Raw genomic sequence first — 20976 nt, 5'->3', positions numbered from 1 at the left:
TCTAAAGTGCATGGCGCAAGTGCACTTAGGTGCCAAATCCACTTTTGCTCGTTTAACGACGGGAAAAATAGTTGGCACGCCCGGCGCATGGTCTGAAAGGGTTGTACCTATTCTCTTAATGAGTAATGGGTGTGTTTTGGGCGTAAAGTGCAATAAACCAATCAGAGTCTCATCTCCCATTCCCTTTAAAAGCCAATTGCGCTAGCGCCATGGTGGATTCACCATTTACATGACGGAATTTGCAAGTGGAGAAACTGAATGCTTCTCTAGCGAGGGAAAGGGATTTGCTTGTGCACAAGGTTAAAGCGCGCAAGCAGACCCTCTACGGCGTTGTGGACCTGCCTATTGTGGCACATTACTAACGCGATCTTTAAATAACATAAAAAATATTGCGCCATTGACTTTAGACCAGGTTTTTGTTGGTCAATGGCGCAGTCTATTTCAGTTGCCTCAAAATAGCAACGCGCCATCAATGTGCCTGAACACACCTCGTTTTCAGACCAGCAGAACCATGGGCACAAAAAAATGGGCACAAATACATTTGTTATTTAAACAACATGGTGCAGGGCGTGAAAATGATAACTGCGTCAGGCTGAAACTAGCAAAAAACACTTGCAATGTGCCTGGAGCTGCATTGCGCTGAGGTGTATGATAAGGCCCACTGTGTGTGTTTAACTGAGGAATAAGCAATGTAATTCAGTGAGATTAACTTGCACACTGGGCCAGAAATCATTGTAAAGTTGTATAGAATGAATGAAAGCATATGACCTCATCTATAGATGTTTCTTGCTGGTTTTTGCTGCAGGTGTTCAGAAGCCTGTTGCAAGAAGCTAGCTGAAAAAACTTGAGTAGGTTAAGAGTTGACAAAACTATACAAATCCAACCTGGTTTTGATCAGGTTCAGCGGGCTCACAACACTCGGTATAACATTCTCAGTCAACTCAGGTTTGATCTAGAGTTCGTGATTAATGCTGGATCAAACCCTGTATAACAATCTTATGAATATATTATATGAATTATATGTAATTATAATAAATAATTAGCAGCAAAAGATTTTATGTCTAAAATTCTTTCCCTGTAAACTGCTTTAATTTGGAGTCAGAGGTAAAGGGGGAGTGGCTTTATTGTATCACATACACTCACCTAAAGGATTATTAGGAACACCGAGCCCGTTCTCATCCTTTGGCGGCATATGTGACGCCATATGACAAAACGGCGAAATACTACGCTCATGGCACCCTTTAGCGTGAATATAACACGCGAACCCAAGGCGTCATAAAGTTGACTGGCATCCTTTAGCGTGAATATGAGACGCAGACCCTACCCCACACCTAAACCTACCCATCACAGTGCGTGTTATATTGTCGATAAAGGGTGCCATGTGCGTAGTATTTCGCCGTTTTGTCATATGGCGTCACATATGACGCCAAAGGATGAGAATGCGTTAGAACACCATACTAATACTGTGTTTGACCCCCTTTCGCCTTCAGAACTGCCTTAATTCTACGTGGCATTGATTCAACAAGGTGCTGAAAGCATTCTTTAGAAATATTGGCCCATATTGATAGGATAGCATCTTTCTGTTGATGGAGATTTGTGGGATGCACATCCAGGGCACGAAGCTCCCGTTTCATCACATCCCAAAGATGCTCTATTGGGTTGAGATCTGGTGACTGTGGGGGCCATTTTAGTACAGTGAACTCATTGTCATGTTCAAGAAACCAATTTGAAATGATTCGAGCTTTGTGACATAGTGGATTATCCTGCTGTAAGTAGCCATCAGAGGATGGGTACATGGTGGCCATAAAGGGATGGACATGGTCAGAAACAATACTCAGGTAGGCCGTGGCATTTAAACAATGCCCAATTGGCACTAAGGGGCCTAAAGTGTGCCAAGAAAACCTCCCCCACACCATTACACCACCACCACCAGCCTGCACAGTGGTAACAAGGCATGATGGATCCATGTTCTCATTCTGTTTACGCCAAATTCTGACTCTACCATCTGAATGTCTCAACAGAAATCGAGACTCATCAGACCAGGCAACATTTTTCCAGTCTTCAACTGTCCAATTTTGGTGAGCTCTTGCGAATTGTAGCCTCTTTTTCCGATTTGTAGTGGAGATGAGTGGATACCTGGTGGGGTCTTTTGCCGTTGTAGCCCATCCGCCTCAAGGTTGTACGTGTTGTGGCTTCACAAATGCTTTGCTGCATACCTCGGTTGTAACGAGTGGTTATTTCAGTCAGAGTTGCTCTTCTATCAGCTTGAATCAGTCAGCCCATTCTTCTCTGACCTCTAGCATCAACAAGGCATTTTCGCCCACAGGACTGCCGCATACTGGATGTTTTTCCCTTTTCACACCATTCTTTGTTAACACTAGAAATGGTTGTGCGTGAAAATCCCAGTAACTGAGCAGATTGTGAAATACTCAGACCGGCCCGTCTGGCACCAACAACCATGCCACGCTCAAAATTGCTTAAATCACCTTTCTTTCCCATTCTGACATTCAGTTTAGAGTTCAGGAAATTGTCTTGACCAGGACCACACCCCTAAATGCATTGAATCAACTGCCATGTGATTGGTTGATTAGATAATTGCATTAATGAGAAATTGAATCGGTGTTCCTAATAATCCTTTAGGTGAGTGTATATGTCACTTTTCTCACAACTGATTGGTTCAATTTTAGTTTGCAATCTCTGGAGCAGGTTGGCCGTGTAGCGCAATTTAGAACTGAAACCGGCTTCGTGCAACAGGCCTCAGGTGCACTGCTGGTGATCCACTTCACGTACTTTTACTCACACAGGTGAGAGGAGTAGTCTGTCCCTCCAGTCTCACAGTGAGGTGATCGTCTCAATTGGAGCACACACACACACACACACACACACACACACACACACACACACACACACACTTCTGCTACTCTCGGGAAAATAAAACAATTAGATTTAAATGTTGAAAGCTTTCACAAGGAGAACTAAGGGTTAAGGTTTCAGCTTAAATGAAGATGAGAATGTTTAAACCCCACTAATTACAATATTTGATACGGGCGTGTCAAATTAGTGTCAGCAGTTTCCTGAACTGTGGCATGATATACTCCAATTAAAACTATTTTAAGCCAATGTTTTTAATTGTTTTCATGGAATATACAGTGGGGTCCACAAATCTGAGACCATATTTAATTCTCATTTTAGATTTTATTTTTTGTGTGTGTGTGTGTGTGGGGGGGGGCTTTAGGTGGGAGAATAAACGATTAAGCATTAAGAGAAAAAAGAATTGTTTTTATATATTCTGCACTATATAGTGACTAATCAAATCCAAGTAAATTTAGTGACATTGATCACTTTTTCTTGCTTCTATTAAGCTTATCACTCAAATTATTATTCTGATAATATCATTTCAAATTAAAATTTGTGTTAAAAAGGCAAAACAAGCATTTTCACAAGTGGCCTCAAAGTGTTGTACAGTATATATAGCTTTACAAAATTTGCCACATTACTACATTATTTAATTCGCCTACAATAAAGCTAAAAGCTGAAGCTACAAATGACAATTCATACTTCAAATCCATCATTACTGGATTCTCTGTTCTCCTCTACGTTCATCTTAAAGATGATACGAGCACCCATTCTTGATGTCTACACATGTTGGTTCATGAACTTCATTCCTGTTTTCTTTTTAATTATAAAAATAGGACAGGTTCGGACCGGACATAAATCCATTTAACGTATTCCACCTGTTATCACCAGAAATCTTAACTGACCTCCACTAAGCCTTGCCTTAAAATATTTCAAGACACAAGTTCTGTGTATTTGTATCAAAGTAACAGAAATTGTACAGAAATTTCCCAAATATACAATAAAAGATAGTGATTCTCCTTATGTGAAGCTCAGGTGAGCGAGAACCAGTAACCAAGTGGGGTGAATGGTCAATGAGGAAGAACCATGATGGATAACCAACAGAAATCCAGGAAAGAGACTATTAATATCAAGGAGGTTTAATACCAGAGGTATTTTGTTGAGACGTTAACAGGTCCTGAGTGGGTTCCTCCAGACCGAAGATCTCCCAATGGAATAAACCACAGCATTAATGAATCCTCAACGGTGTGCAGCAACATCACTTAATGATGCACTGATTTATGATTCCTCAGACGCAATATTATGGTAGAAGTGCCATCATAAGGTGCTTGGAGGTGATGGCGCTCCACAAACAGATGCAGATGTGAATGAGAACACCTAACATGGAAAAAATGTACTACAACAACCAGCCACTACAGCCACATTACTCTTGCAGTTCCCTGGTGATAAACACTATCTACTACCAAAACAAAAACAAATCACCATAGTACATGCAAACACGTGAGCACATATTTTAAATGCAAACTAAAGTTATACGTTCGTCTTTTTAATAGTAACCTTCTATAAAGAAAATGCCTAAATGGTGTAATGTACTAAAGCAGTGGCAGACCTTGGCAGACCAAATGTGGACTTTACTAATAATGAATACTATTTATAGACACATGTATGAACCAAAATGGATTAATCAAAATCAAAATTGCAAGGCTGTTTTTCAAGCTGTTTTCCTATAATAAGGAATTGTAAAAAAAAAAAGTTTAAAATCAACACAAAAAAAATAAATTTTGTCTCGTTAAATTTAATACAAATAAGCAAAAGTGAGGGGGGCCAAGATGGCGGCATGAGAGGTGGACGCTTTTGCTGATGCTCCTGCCTCACTCAATATAGAATTCATCATTTGTTCAGTTGAGTGCGTAATTCTATCAATTTTGGCAATGCAACCTGAGGTACTATGTCATTAGAAACGTTTTGGCCTGATTCTTTTGTGAAAATGCCGAAACCAGCGAAAAAACTCGAGAAAAAGGATCCACCTGCGGACGCAGCTAGCGAGGATTCCCACACGAGTGCCGACGATGTTGGCCAGCTCGATCCAGCGTTGTCCAGGGCGCTACAGGAGATGACTGAGAAAATCACAAAAGGTGATTGACGATAAGCTGGGGTCGCTTGCGCAGACTATCCAAGCCCATTCGCAACAACTTGAGCAAACGACGGGCAGGCTTAATGAAGCCGAAAACAGAATTGCTGGGGCCGAGTCGTCAGTTGATACAGCGAACGCACGGCTTCAGTCTCTCGAGTGCCAAGTTTCGTCACTCGCCGAACACCTGGATGATATAGAAAATCGAGGTCGGAGGAAAAATCTACGCATCATTGGCCTTCCTGAAAATGCTGAAGGAACTAATCCGACCGCATTTCTTCAGTCGTGGATCCCAGAGTTCCTCGGCATCGAAACAAAGGGGAGGATGCTTAAACTGGAGAGAGCTCATCGCATCTCTATGCCGAAAGCTGACGCCAGGGGTAGGCCTCGTCCGCTTATTGTTCGCTTCCACAACTTTCAGGATAAACAGCGGGTCGTGGATGCCAGCAGATGTGAGGCACAAAAAAGAGATCTGATATACAACGGCTGCAAAATATCGTTCTATCAGGATTTTTCCGCTGCTGTTCAACGCAAACGGAAGGAGTTCTATGCGGCGCGGCAAAAGCTACAGCAGATGGGAGCTCAGTATGTCATGCTTTACCCAGCTAAACTCCGAGTTACCATCGGTAAAGCTACTAAAGTTTGTGAGTCCGCTGAAGAAGTTCTGGCCTTTATTGACTCGACAAAGTGAACATTTTCTCTTGAATGGATACCTGATGGTCTTAGGTAGGCTTACACAATTTTATGGACCGTTTTGTTTCCCGCCTGCCTCAGTGGCATGTTGAAAAGTAATGTTAACTTAGTCCTGTTTGATTTCGTACTCTCTAAATTGTCAATGAGTGAGGCAGGTTGCGTTGAAGTGCATGGCTATTTGAGTTGTTTAGTGTTTGTTTATCAGCCATCCTCTCTTTGAGGTCTGCACAGCAAGAGCCTTTTGCGCTGAACAGCGCTTTATTGTTGCGCATCGTTCCCCGTGTTATGGGGGAAATACCCCTTGTAAATGTATTGTTCATTGTTTTTTTGTTGTTTTTTTTATATTTGTTATGATGTTCACTGTTGAAGCTTGGGCAGGCTTTTTTTCATTTGAGTACTTAATTTGCTACTTTATAAAAAGGGAGGAGCAGTTCCATATCTTTGTGCTCTATTCATTAATATCTGGTCTGTACATTAATGGTGGGTAGTAAACTAAGAATATGTACTTGGAATGTTAGGGGTTTGCATGGAACACTGAAATTTAGGAGGGTAATGTCTATTCTTGTTAAGGAAAAGGTAGATATTGCTCTACTACAGGAAACACATCTGGATGATGAGGCGCATTTAAAGTTAAAACACAACTGGATTGACCAAATCTTTTTTTCATCATTCACAACTAGTAGTAGAGGGGTTGCTATACTTATTGATAAGAACATCCCCTTTAATGTTGTAAAGAGTGACAAAGACCGACTTGGTAGATATGTTTATCTTAATGGGGTTCTGTATGGGGAGGAGGTTTCGTGGCTAAATGTGTATTTTCCTCCAAACTTTTCCCCTGAATTTCTCACGTCAACCCTTGCTAAATTCTCTGAAACACTAATAATCGGAGGGGATTTTAACTGCCTGATGAACCCTTTGATGGACAAATGGCCTGTTAGAAATCCCTCTCATACTAAGCAGTCAAAGACATTAGTAGCTATCTGTGAAGAACTAGATTATGTGGATGTTTGGCGAACTTTAAACCCCACAAAAAGGGACTTTACCTTCTATTCTGCCCCACATAAATGTCACACAAGAATTGACTATTTTTTCATTAATAAGCTGTATTTGCAATCGATCGCTGGCTGTGAGTTGGGTAACATTTTAGTATCAGATCATGCCGCTGTATATTTAGACACATTAATTCAGGGAGTCTCACAACGAACAAAAAGATGGCGTTTTAACACTAGCTTACTTAAGGATACGGCTTTTCTCTCTTTTTTTTGTACAGAACTCAAAATATTTCTTTCAATTAACTCTACTGACTCAGTTAGCCCATCTTTATTATGGGAAACTTGCAAAGCATATATTAGAGGGCTGACTATTTTATATTCATCTAACAAGCGACACAGACAATTGGCAAAGCAGAAACTTCTTGAAACTGAACTTGATAATGCTAAAAAGGAATTTAATGCAACATCAGACTCTAAAATACTTGAAAGAATATCTAATCTTAGGACCTCCCTGGATCTGTTGTTAACACAAAAAGCTAATACAAATTATTTATTTTCTAAGCAGAAATTGTATGAGCACGGTAACAAACCCAGTAAATATCTTGCTCAGTTGACTAAGATTAGGCTAAAACAACAATTAATTACCTCTGTGTTGGACACATCTGGCAAACAACTTTTGATAATCCTTCAATTAATGATGTGTTCAGGGGATTTTACTCGGATTTATACAAATCTGAGCAATGTGTTGATGGTGCTGAACGAATGTATTCCTTTTTTAACATTTACCCTTGAAAACTCTCCCACAAGCTTATAGGGACCTTCTTGATGCCCCAGTTAGTAGAGAAGAGGCTATGCAAGCACTTCAGAGTCTCCAGGCCGGTAAAGCACCGGGCCCGGATGGCATAAGTTCTAAATTATATAAGGAATTCCATTATGTCCTGTTGGATCCCCTTCTTGAGATGTTAAACCACTCTTTTGAATTAGGATTGCTGCCCGATTCGCTAAGTGACGCTGATATCTCGTTGATTTTAAAAAAAGAGAAAGATCCAGAGGATTGCGGATCTTACAGGCCGATAGCTCTGCTCAATTCTGATTTGAAACTGTTATCCAAAATACTTGCACTCAGATTAGAGCAAGTATTGCCAATATTAGTCTGTGAGGACCAGACTGGTTTCATTAAAGGAAGGAGTTCTAGCCACAATGTCAGAAGGCTTTTAAACATAATTAATATCTCACAGAATCAAAAACTTGACACTTTAGTTATTTCATTAGATGCCGAAAAGGCTTTTGATCGTATTGAGTGGCCCTACTTATTTTATACTTTGCAGAAATTTGGGTTTGGGGACAAGTTCTTGAGGTGGGTGCAGCTGCTCTATAATAAACCTTCATCTGCCGTCTTCACTAATGGCATCAGATCTAAAACATTTCTTCTGGGTAGGGGTACCAGGCAGGGCTGCCCACTTTCGCCATTATTGTTTGCCCTTGCCGTTGATCCCTTGGCAGAAGCCATAAGACATGATTCATTGATTAAAGGGGTTACAATAGATGACAGACAACACAAGATTTCACTCTATGCAGACGATATTCTGCTATTTTTGTCGGATGCTAATACATCAGTTCCACGACTGGTTGATGTTATACACTTCTTTGGAGAATTTTCTGGTTATAAGATTAATTTGACAAAATCTGTTGCTTTACAATTGGGCAGTCTCACCTCGGAAACACAAATGCTCTTCTCTTTCCCTGTTAAATATTCCATGTCAGGTTTTACTTACCTAGGTCTTCATATAACCCCAACATTCCAACATATATTTAAAAGTAACTTTGCTCCTCTTTTAAAAAAAATCATAATGATTTGCAGAGGTGGAATGCTCTTCCCGTATCTTTTCTGGGAAGAATTGCTATAATCAAAATGAACATTTTACCTCGTTTAATATACCCTTTAATGATGCTGCCTATTTTACTTTCTAACAAGGTTGTTAAGGAGCTTAATGGATGGCTTTCTCGTTTTATATGGAGTAAAAGGAAACCAAAACTGAAAATGAGCAAACTACAGCTCCGTAGTCATAAGGGTGGTCTAGATGTTCCCGATATCAGATTGTATCAGCTGGCGTGTCAGCTTCGTTTTGTGGCGGACTGGTTGAAGAATGATCCAGATTCTATTTGGCTTGATCTTGAAGCCTCACAATCTCTGTGCCCTCTTCAGAATCTTTTGTTTGTTGTCAATCCTAAAAAGTTAAAAGTTCTATATGATAGCCCAATCATACGTAACACTCTTAAAGCTTGGGCACAGTCGCGCAAGCTAGAGGGTAGGTTTAATCTGACATCAGCCCTTACACCAATTCAAAATAATCCAGATTTTCCTCCTGGTACTGATGACTCTGGGTTTAACCTCTGGAATTCTTTAGGTATTGTGAGGCTGAAAGATATATTGGAGGGTTCGTCTCTTCTGTCTTTTGAACAGTTGTCTGCTAAATTTAATCTGCCAAGACATCATTTCTTTAGGTACTTGCAGCTAAGAGACTTAATTGGAAAAAAGACCACTTTGAGTACTGATAATTCTAGGACTGAAATTGAGAAAATACTACAAGAAGACACGAGACAAAAAAAATATCTCATATTTATGTTACACCAAGGGGGCTTTCACACTGGCAGTTTAGTTCGGAACGGGGCACGGTTCGCATGAAAAATCTCTAATGTGAACGCTGTCATGGGACCCGGGTGCGCACTGGGGTACCGAACTCGAGACTGCCTGGAGGAGGTGGTCTGAGTTCGGTTGCTCCCGAACCGTGCTGCGATTCGCGTGTGTGTGAAAGCAACACGGACTCGGGTGCGCACTTTTTCAGGAAGTAAAGTATCGTGCACATGCGTTTTAGTCGATTATGATGTATTTAGTTAAATAAAACACACGTAAGGGATGAAGATTTACCCTGGGTACGAGCAAGAGTGAGTCTGCAGTGTATTCGCGCATAGTGCGTGCATGCAGGGCAACAAATTAATGGAAATCCACTGTCTCCTAAAAAGAGTCCATTTGCAAGCAGCGGAAAGACAGCTTGTGCGAAACACACACACAGTTAACCTGCGTTGTTTACTCAGCTATGAATAATAGCACCAAATTAATAAAAAACACAATATATTGACCCGCGTCGTGTTTTCTATCATGCGCCGTGCACGTTTGCAATGACGTAAGATGCACGCAAACGCACCAAAGTTCGATAGAATCAAGTTGAGTGTAAAACGAGACCAACGCTGCGGGGGGCGCCGGGAACAATCGCGCTCGGCTTCGGACCGCAGCAAACGAGCCCAGTGTAAAAGCCCCCTTACTCTGACTCTCCCAGGAGACACAGATAATCTTAGACAGATGTGGGAAAATGATTTTGTAGTAATTATCTCAAGAGAGGATTGGGATTTAGTCTGGGATCATGCTAAAAGAATATCAGTGTGTAACAGAGCACGTGCTATTCAATTCAAAATAATACGTCGGCTACATATCACCCCTTATATTAGAAATAAAATGGACCCCAAACTTTCCCCCAATTGCTCAAAATGTAAAATTTCAGTTGGTAATTATATTCACTGTATTTGGTCTTGTCCCAAAATTCAGTTGTTTTGGAAGAAAATCGCAGACCACATTGGCAATATTCTGGGAATGATAATTGATGTTGATCCTTGTTCATTTATTCTATGTCTGCCGGCTGGTATTGTTTTGAATAAATATCATGAAAGACTTTTTAGTATTTTAACTTTTGCTGCAAGAAAGAACATTTTGATGTTTTGGATAAGTGAAAAAAGTACTTCAATAAAAAAATGCCATAACCTTGTAAAAGAGCTCATCCCAATGGAATTTTTAACATGTGTATTACATTCTTCAACAGATGTATTCAATCGGATATGGACACCCTATTTGGACTATATTTCTCTCACTTTGGACGATTGCTTACATTTTTCTTGAAAGCTGTTGTGTTGGCTCAAAACGAGAAGCCTATTCCTGTGAATGTTTATGTATCTTCCATTGTAACCTATCTTTTTATTTTATTTCATTGAGAATTGATTTGAGAATTGTGCTTTTAAGGTCTGCCCGAACTGTTGTCCTTTTTTTTTTTTTTTTTTTTTTGGTGTTGTTTGTTCTGTTGGAACAAAACTAACAAAATTTCAATAAAAAAAAAATAAAATAAAAAAAAAAGCAAAAGTAACACGATTGTTTAATATTTCGTCACACCTTAATTTAATTGTGTTCAATCAACCTAATATATTTAAAACTGAAGTTTACTTAATTCATTTGTGTGAAAACTACATGAATCATTTTTGTTGACAACTAACTGGGCAGTGGATCTGTAGTTCCAAGCATGCTTGGCAAGGACTGCATTAGGAGGGTAAATTTAGGGATTAAAGTGATATTTTATGCGTTTTTCAGTAAATGGAATTATTTTGTTAGTTAATTAGTATTTAATGTTCAGTTATGTTAGAAACTTGGAGGACTCTGTAATGTTTTTGAATTTTGTGGTTACCATTATGCAGAAGAGTGACGACTGTGTTTAGACTGTGGGCAATCAGTATACACTACATATGCATTAAACCTCACTCACAGACTTGAATAATTCATATCTAATATTACTAAGAAAAAAGTAGTTAAATTAAATTGAACGCTAGTAGCTTCTATAATTGGAAATAACTGTAAAGTCCAATTAGCTAAAATTATAATGTTAGTGATTTAATGTTAGTGCTACTGCCCTTGGGACTTTGGTGTCGGATCCCGGTAGGCACTGCGTTTTACACTGTGTTCCCCTAGCGTAAGATATTAAGCAGTACGAGAGAACCTCTCTTAAGAGAACGTACTCGGTTACTAACGTAACCTTGGTTCTCTCTAGAAGAAGGAACGAGTACTGCGTGTCTTGCTGTGCTTACATTATGCTCTGGTTCGCTTCGACGATGAAAAACCAGTTTTTATCAGCCTGTCGAGCTATATTTATAGGTCAAGGCCACGCCTATTTCGGCGGGACGTGACGTAGTGGGCGCGAAGCGATATGGTGTCACGCAGGGCCTCTCTCGATAGGCTGCTGCTGTTGCCGCAGGTCAGCCAATAGGCACGCAAGCCGTCTTGCCTATGTCTGCATGCTGCCGCAACGCGTTTTACATTAATTCAAAATTAAGGATAATTTTTGGCTTCAATATCTCGTGGAAAAGGGTTTTCCCATAGCGTAAGATACAATATATAGTTTTGTGTATTTCTGTCATGATGGTTCTTTTCCATAACATTAAATGTGGTAATAAAGAGTTGGTAATGCTTTAAGCTGTATCTGTATGATTGGGAAAATCACTTTGATAAGGCAAAACAAAAGACCGAACGACTCGGAACTCGAAGACTCGAGACGTGAGCTAATCAATTCTGTATCCAGAACCGACTGCATAGCTTTATAGCCTATGGGGCTGTCACGTGATGACCGAACGACTCGAACTCGAAGACTCGAGAAATGAACTAATCAATACTCTATATGGTGACTGCATAGTCTTATAGTTAATTGGGCTGTCACGTGATGACAGAGCGACTCGAACTCGAAGACTCGAGAGGTGAACTAATCATTCTGTATCCGGCACTACAGACCGCATAACTCAGTCTATGATGTCAAGGGGATGAAAGAAACGGCTTAGATCGGGAGGTGAGGTGAACTAACAGACTGCATAGCCTGTTAGCAATGAATTAATCATATTTGTTTCTCATAATTTGGCCTTGTCCTTGTATTGCAATTTATTTCTTATTCTAAATGTAACCACAATTTGATGTGTTTGGGGAATTTGGCAATAAAAATTTAACATTTTTATCATATTCTGCTGAAATGAACGAGATTCAAAGATCCGAGTCAGTAAAATTATCTGAACTACCCATTATTACAAAGTAGACGTTGTTTGCGGGCAGCCAATGAAGACCATTATGCAAATTTGTTACATTGTTACGTGTGCAAGTTACAGAAATAAGTTTGGAATTACGGATGTCTCGTTTCGGCATTTAGAATCTATTCTTTTTTATTTTGAGAGACAACAAATTTATTTATCGTGCACTTTGATCTTGAAAACTTTGCAGACCTTTTACATACACAAAACAGCTATATTACGCACTAGATGAAAGGTAATATCTGGAAAAGCATAATAGGGGCCCTTTAAACATGCGACAAGCTTCATTCTTGTAGAGCACTTGGCCTAATGTAAAAATACAGTCTTAGTAAATATACAGCTTTGTTCTTTTGACAGTACTGTAGTTTTTTTTTTTTTTTTGCTTCAGAGAAATGTCTTTTTGTTTAGTAATCAGCATTGAATGAAAATAAATAAATGAACCAGGTGAACAGGGAATGTTCTTAGAACTGTGGTAACATTCTGTCAAGGTTCTCTCAAAGTTATGAACAAATGTTCTTGTAACATTAATAGAAAGTTAATTCAGTTATCTTGTCTCAAGATTATCAAAACATCATTAGCAAAAAAATGTTATTTATACATCATGCATGTAACGTTTTTCTGATTTTTTTTGTTGGATTTTAGTCTAATGTTGATTAAACGTTACTACTTACTTTTTAATGATGGTTCAGGGAACATTCAAAAGCAGCTTACATTCCTACAATACTTGCAATATAGAGAAAACATTTGTACTGTTTTGTCTAACATTCACAAAGAAAAAGTTTTTGTTAAAACGTTTAAAAAATGAACGTTTTGAACGTTCTATAAACATTCGGAAATAACGTTTCCATGACTTGGGATAGAATCGCAAGCAAAATATTATTATATTTTTGTTAGTTGGTGATACACACAGAACGCATTAGACTCCCTCATCTCATCTGACATCACATTTCCATTATACTCCAACAATTCTGTTGCTCAGCTGAAGGTCATCGAACCCGTTTCCAAAGAGCGTCTGTGTTTAGCCAAGAGCCAATGACTTTCAAAACAGAAGCTTTCTTATTCCCCCTTGATAACCGCCTGCCTTTACTGCTAATGGAAAGCTAATGAAAGGATGCGCCTGAGATAGAAATTTACACAGTAAAACATCATTTTTAAACCTGAAATTGTTGACGTCAAATAGCCCATCTACTCAAGATCCATTGACGTTGAGAGCCAGCGACGTATAATTTACTCGCGCTGCTCTTTCTCGAGTAGCTGACCGAACCTCCTCCGCTTAATCAAAGCCACTAAATGAGGAAGGGAAATTTCCTTGATCTCTTCAGAGGCGTTAACGTGCTTCCGAGCTGTTTACTCAGCAAATTAAATCGTAGCTTTAGCAGTCTGAGGTCAATAGTTTAGTGAAGCACATCTAGTTCATCAAAGGCGGGCAGTTCACTGAAGTGTTTACTTGATTTTTATCTTCAATGAACATCGTATCTTATCTTCGGGTACATTTTGCAAGTTGTATAAATACAAATGCAAAATGAAGGCCATTTGAAGGCCCTGAAATTATCATTCTTTTTACTTATATGGAGCACTTAAAGAGATGTCAGGCAGATTGTTCACAACATTGTTTTCAAGCACCAAAAATGACAAAAAGGTTTAACATTAAACTATCATAACAGTACTATATAGGTCTACTGTACTGTATAAATTACCGATCAAACGTCTTATTCTCACCAAGGCTTGCTTTATTAGATAAAAAAGAAAGAAATATTATGAAACATTGCAGTTTAAAATAACTGTTTTCTATTTGAATATATTTTGAAATGTACATTTATTCCTGTGATGCAAAGCTGAATTTTCAGCATCATTACTCCAGTCTTCAGTGTCACATGATCCTTCAGAAATCATTTGAATATGCTGATTTGATGCTAAAGAAACATTTCTTATTATTATCAATGTTCAAAACAGTTGTGCTGCTTGATATTTTTGTGGGAAAACGAGGTGAGAATATTGTCAACAATTGTGCATGGGCAGAATTCTGCAGGTCCAGAGCTCACATTGGCTGCGTTCCAAACCGCATACTCAATGAGTAGGTACTTAATTTCAATGAGTACTTACTCAACGAGCGCGAAAAGAGTAGGTACTTCATAGCCAAATCTCGTTGAGTATGAATGCGATCCGGACATCATACGCCATGTTGACGTTATCATGTGACCTATGACGTTATCACAAGCGCAACAATTTAAAAGTTATGAGCAACAGGTGCACCGACATCTCACTGCATCAGTACAACCTAACTAGAACGGTTTTCAACAGCGTCTGAAATGGTTGGCATGTCTGCAATAGCTAGACGAATGTGTGGACAAAGGAGACGTCGGGCTGCTGCTCGGAGATCTCGCCTTTGGAGAAGACTGATGATTTTATACTCAAACAAAGCAAGTATTAGGCCCTACTACTTAAAAAATTAAGATTACCCCAGAATGAATTGCATTACTAGCCCACCCCAACACTTATGCACAATAATGACAAATGCTGACCAACTTAATTATTTAACATTTTCTTAATTAAAATGATATATTTTGGTAAAACAAGCAAACTGTTGTATTGTCATATGACATAGATGTATGAATACATACTAGACAAATGCAGCTGATGTGAATACATACAATTTCCTTCAAGCAATGATTAATGCAAGAATTAATGAAATGAATATTTTATTGAAACATGAATAAATATTTAATATGAAACATGAATAAAAATAAATGAATGAATAAAAGATATCATATCACTATAAAGAAATACATATACAAGTCAATACCATATGAAACATTGCTTAATTCAAGCTTTTTGTTCTAACAAACTATGATGTATTTACAGGCGGTGAACCCCACATCATACTGCCATCTCAATAGAGCGGTTCCCATTCTGCGGCTTTATCTTGATGAAGCAGCTGACCACCGTGCCCACCTTCGCCTGTCTCTGCCGTCCATCAGGTCCCTGATTGCTGCAGTCAGACTGGAATCGGACCATGGATGGGAACGGGAGATTGAGGTCCTTGTGTTCCTGCACTGGCTGGCCCATGCAGCATCCTACAGGGTGGTGTCGCAGGCCTTCGACATCCCAAAGACCTCTGTGTATAACATTGTGCACAGAGTGAGCAAGGCCATCATGGGAATTTTGAGGAGGGTGATCTGCTTTCCGACCGGAGATGACCTGGAGGCAGTGGGAGCAGGATTTGCACAGCTGTCTGGCTCACCAGCTTTCAGCAGAGCAGTTGGTGCAATAGACGGCTGTCATATCCGTATCAAACCTCCAACAAATAACTCCCACTGCTACTTCAACAGAAAGCTGTTTCACTCCATCCAACTCCAGGCCATCACTGATCACCGGGGGAAATTCCTTGATGTGTTTGTGGGTTATCCTGGGTCTGTGCACGATGCCAGGGTGCTGAGGAACAGTCCAGTGTATGCTGGCGGCCTTTATCCACCTGCAGGCAAGTGCATCCTCGGGGATGGAGGCTATCCTTGCCTGAGTGCACCCATCTGCCTCATCACCCCGTACAGAGAGCCGGTGCAGAACCCTGTGCAGGTGCGTTTCAACAGCAAGCACTCCCGTGCCCGCAACATCGTGGAGAGAGCTTTTGGGATGCTGAAGACACGCTGGCGCTGCATTTTCTTCAAGGCCTTGGAGGTGAGCCCTGCCTTCGTGCCTGAGATTGTTGCGTGCTGCGCTGTGCTTCACAATCTCGCTCTAGCCAATGGGGACATCGTTGAGCCAGAGGATGAGGAAGACCATGATGACGGCCCCCCTGATCCCCACAACCTTGAAGCAAGAGTGGGAGAACAAGTGCGGGACAATCTGGCTGCTGCAGTGTCTGCTCCAAACATCCCTGTGCCGGCTCTCCATGAGCATGACTACCTTTAAAACATTAAGAAAGATAAAAATGTTTTAAAATTCATGTTGTCAGCATTCAGTTTCTTGACAAATGTCATTTTATAGGTTTACAATTACATGCAAATATTTGTTAGAGCTTTAAAACCTTTTGTAGTGTAGAGGGATAAACCAATGAACTGGTTAGAAGAAGATTGCTGGTCAATCAGCAAGGCTCTTTACTCCAGGTTTGTCCAGGGTCATTGTCCCTGTAAATAAATGAGTTAATCACTTTCGATAAAAAATATGTCAAATGCATAAAAGTGATTGATATTTGTAAAGCATTTTTTGAACCAGTCATGGGCATAAACGGTCAAAGCTGCTTAGTTTGTCAAGGAATTACTATAATGCAAAATGCATACATAAATTTACTACAATTTATATTTTGTGGGTTAAAGGGTTAGTTCACCTCAACATATAAATACAGCAATTGTTTACGGTTTACTATTTACTTATTTAATGTTTTTTATTGTTTAAATACAAAAGGGAATTTTTGTCAAGTTTGTTCTGCTGGTTTCATACAATATCAGTCAATGGAGCCCAACTTTCAGAAGCTTCCTGGCATTATTTAATGACGCTTCTGAAAGTCCATTGACTGATATTGTATTAAACCAAACAGTACAAACCTGACCAAAATCACCTTTTGTGTTGAGGAAAACAAAAAACAGAGGGATCAAACAACATCAAGGCGAGTAAATAATGACTATTGAATTATTACTATTATGATTTATTTGCTTGGGTTAAGTAACCCTTTAGTCACTATTTTACTGTGTGTAATATGTGTAAACAGTCTCAAGTTCAGCTTTGGTCATGGAGGGCTATTATCCAGCAGAGTTTTTCCAACCCTAATTATACACCCCTGAATCAATTTAAACCAATTAATAACTGACTACTTGAAATTTACTGACAGGTGTGCTGGAACTTAACCCTCCATGACCTGCCTTTAAGATCCTTGCATGAACTCTGTAAACCTTTAAAAGTCATATAATACACTCCAGTAAAACCAGTGTTTTAAAGTGTTTTTTCTTCTTACATTACACCATACATTCACTAATTATTAATCAACGTTTCATAAATATTTAATTTATGAATTTGATTACAATCTTAAAGTATCACTAAATTTCTAGAAGTCTATAATGTACTGTGAATGCCTAGAAATAGTTTGTTTTATATACATATTATTGTACAAAATTCTTAGGCCACCATTTTTAGTTGTTGCACAGTACTGTGTGTATATATATATCAGTACCGTATCTATATATAGATTCCCATTTTTATTCACAAATTTAATTCACATCAACCCAAATGTGCAAAAGATCAGAAGATGTTTTTTGTCAAATAATTTATTTTTTGGCGAGCATCTGAAGAACAGAAAGGAACCTTTCATCCCTTTCGTTGGTTTCTCTTTCTCTCCTTTCCTCTCTCTCGACTGCCTCCCGGTGCCATCTCTCTTCTCTTTCTCTTACTTCTCTTTCTTGTCTTTCCTCTCTCTCTCGTCTCTCCCGTTCTCTTCTGTCCTCCTTCTCCTCCATTTCTCTCCACAGCCTCTCCTCCCTCTCAGCTGCCTTCTGCTCTCTCTTCTCTTCTCGCTCCTCCATATCCCGGATCAGCTCCTACACATCTATAGCCCTTTTCCTAGCTCTTGCTGGCTCTGGCCTCACTGAGGATGAAGAGACCACAGCAGCATCCGGCCCACATGAGGCAACGAGGGCAGGAGGAGAGATGGAGGGTCTGCCCCCAATTGCCTCATCCATGGCAGTGTACCACTTCCAGGATGCTGCTGTGGGCTCTCCATCCTCAGTGCTCACCCCCGTCTGCGGACATTTCAGATCCTGCAAAAATGCACAAGCATGATACAAAAGCAGTCATTTTAACAGCACAATATTTAATCATTTAATTTATGTATTAGAAGTAACAAAATTATCTTACTTTGTATTTTTGTTTCAGGTTTTCCCTTTTTTTTTTAACAAACGCCGCCGTCACCCTGCCTTGCAGGCTCTGCTCCTCCACAAAAGATCTGCAGCAAGAGAGAAATCAAGAATGAAAAAGTTATATCTCTGTTTGAAAATACAATAATTGAAATGTACTGCAAATAAAGTATTCAATTGATTTTTAAATATTTCTGTATACTCACTCAAAGCCTTTGATGGCAGCATTACGCTTTCCGGTGAAGAGCGCTTCATGAGCCACTCTCCACCGTATAAGCAGCCGCGTGTGCTCATCCGTCCCTGTAACATCCAGACAAGACTCACGTTACCTCTGTGATTTATGAGCTCAATACTACATTTACATGTTGAGGTTGTTGCTAATAAATAGCTTTTTATCCATCATATATGTTCAACAACTTTTCAACAGTACTAATGGATAAATGAAATAGATTACTTATGTTTAGTTACTTTATGTAAAATGCATTAAACTAATAAAAACAGTGTTAACAACAGTGAATTCTCCTAAACAATAGTACACACACGTCACTCAGATGTCTATTTCATATCAGTTACACGTAGTAATCGTAGATGTATACGGTTTAAAATGTATGCAAATACAGTTTAAAGACGTATGTGCCCTTATGGAGCTCCTCTATCCAATAAAATGTGATTTACGGCAAAATCACAAATTTACCATATTATATAGCGTCTTTGCACCTTCAACAGTTCAACAATTTAATGTACAGAAAGTTAGTTCAACACATGCGATTTGGTTTGTATTTGTAATACTCACATTTGAAAACACTCTCGTCCACCCTTTCCGTCATGTTTGAGTATGAAATATCTACTTCTTCTTGTTCTTTTTTATATCGTATCCTCTCGCGTGGCCTCCTGGGATAGATGAGTACAAGCTGAAAAGCACTCAAATGTCTGGGCGAAAGCAGGAGATCATCCGGGAACTTCTCGCCTACTCTTTTAGGAATACTGATGTTTCGAACGTACTGCTTCTTTCACGTACTGTTTTCGCCTACTATATAGTAGGAAAGTAGGCATATTGGAACGCACTATCGTCCAAATCTCGCGATAATTAGTACGTCAACCAGGTAATTCTCGCCTACTCTTTTATGAATACTGAGGATTCGAACGTACTTTTTTGCTCGCCTACTCTTTTTCCCATACTATATAGTAGGGAAGTATGCGGTTTGGAACGCAGCCATTGAGATGAGAGGAAGGCTTTGGATCAAAAAAACAAACACTGACAAAACACTGTTAAATGAATGGTGAACAGGAGGGCAAGTTTCCCATTTACTGTACATCTCAAATACAAGCCCGTTATAACTGAAATAAATTAATACAAATCATTATTTTCTGATGTGCACATGGTTCAGAAAGATATTGGTCAATTTGCCACTAAACTTATGTATTATTGCATGTTATATACATATATATATTAGTGGTGGGCCGTTATCGGCGTTAACGTGCGACTCTTATCGGACGACAAAAAAAATATCCCCGTTAATCTATTCTCAAAGTTGGGTTGGGATCATAAAATAGCTTTTTCGAATATTGTTATATTTTCGCGCAATTCCATGTGTAGCCTAGTATATTTGACATAATTGACGCCGCGCCTACTGTCACAGATCGCGCAGCAGAGTATTTTCCTGTACTGGTGTATACTTTTACATGTTACGTTGGGCGACGTTCCTCTCGTTACTTTATTTTAATGCAATTACATGTTGTCAAATGAGTTTATTCCAAGCGCGCTGTATCTTTTTATGGGCATGAGCGATATGCTCAATTTACAAATGAATCACTCTTTTGAGCCGATTCTGTTCAAAGACTTCATCAAACTAGTTGGCAGATCTGTCTAAATCGGTTTGCGAATCACTCTGAATGATCTTTTCAGTTCCTCACACACTGAATCGTCTGAAGCGCGTTCAATAACACTCGATTCGGTTTCGTAACAGGAAGATTTAAAAAACATCAAGAGTGTTGGATGAAGTGGCCGTGGATCAACAGTTTAGTCTAGTGAAAGCAAATCTGCAAATGCATCATATTTTTGCCAGCGATGAAGATATTTATCAGTTTAACATCTTCGTATGCTGTCCTTGAATGATTCCACAGGACGATCCATTTGATTTCATTTCATTCGGTAATACATTTTACAACCAAACAGATTATTACGCCATGATAGCACTACTAAAAAGTATGACATTATCCGTCTTTTGGACATATACATTAATTTATAGGCTACAAAAAAACGCTTCAGAGCATCGGTGCACTGGCAAAGGTTAACAGGTTAAATAAGCTACCATTGTGTACAGTTTATGAAATGAACACCCGCCATCCCGCGGTAATATGTGTGTATTGCGCAGGGGCATAGTCAAAAGAATAGTTTACATTGATTGAAAACTAATTTGTTTAAAAAGGAGGAGGCTATTGCCGGTAAAGGCAGGTTCACATAAAATCATTATGACATTATTTTATATTATCCAATTAGCCTACTACGTTAAAAAAAACGGCGAAAACATGTTACTTGTTCAATTAATAAACAGTTTGTTTGATGACAAAT

At 39.3% G+C, this 20976-nt stretch overlaps 1 protein-coding gene across 3 annotated transcripts; it reads right to left on the bottom strand.

The window, feature by feature from the left end:
• Positions 1-15555: 15555 nt before the first annotated feature.
• On the bottom strand, positions 15556-19596 carry LOC143740063 (uncharacterized). 3 transcript variants are annotated; one of them, XR_013204727.1, is made up of 6 exons: positions 19198-19596; positions 18611-18704; positions 18406-18493; positions 17943-18308; positions 16586-16685; positions 16327-16464 (listed from the first exon to the last, which is right to left on the bottom strand). XR_013204727.1 is itself a non-coding variant. In XM_077232142.1 (4 exons), exons 1-4 carry the CDS (start codon positions 19229-19231, stop codon positions 18090-18092), a joined length of 435 nt encoding a protein of 144 aa, XP_077088257.1. In that variant the 5' UTR covers positions 19232-19596; the 3' UTR covers positions 17890-18089. The 3 variants fall into 3 exon arrangements, 1 of the variants encoding a protein (XP_077088257.1); XR_013204728.1 differs by lacking the exons at positions 16327-16464; positions 16586-16685 and adding an exon at positions 15556-15635; XM_077232142.1 differs by lacking the exons at positions 16327-16464; positions 16586-16685 and having other exon boundaries at positions 17890-18308.
• Positions 19597-20976: the final 1380 nt, after the last annotated feature.

The sequence above is a fragment of the Siphateles boraxobius genome, unplaced genomic scaffold (genome assembly GCF_051911475.1).
Source record: "Siphateles boraxobius isolate OS27281-9 unplaced genomic scaffold, OSU_SipBor_1 164, whole genome shotgun sequence".
Classification (NCBI taxonomy): domain Eukaryota; kingdom Metazoa; phylum Chordata; class Actinopteri; order Cypriniformes; family Leuciscidae; genus Siphateles; species Siphateles boraxobius.
This window is presented reverse-complemented; position numbering and strand designations above follow the sequence as displayed.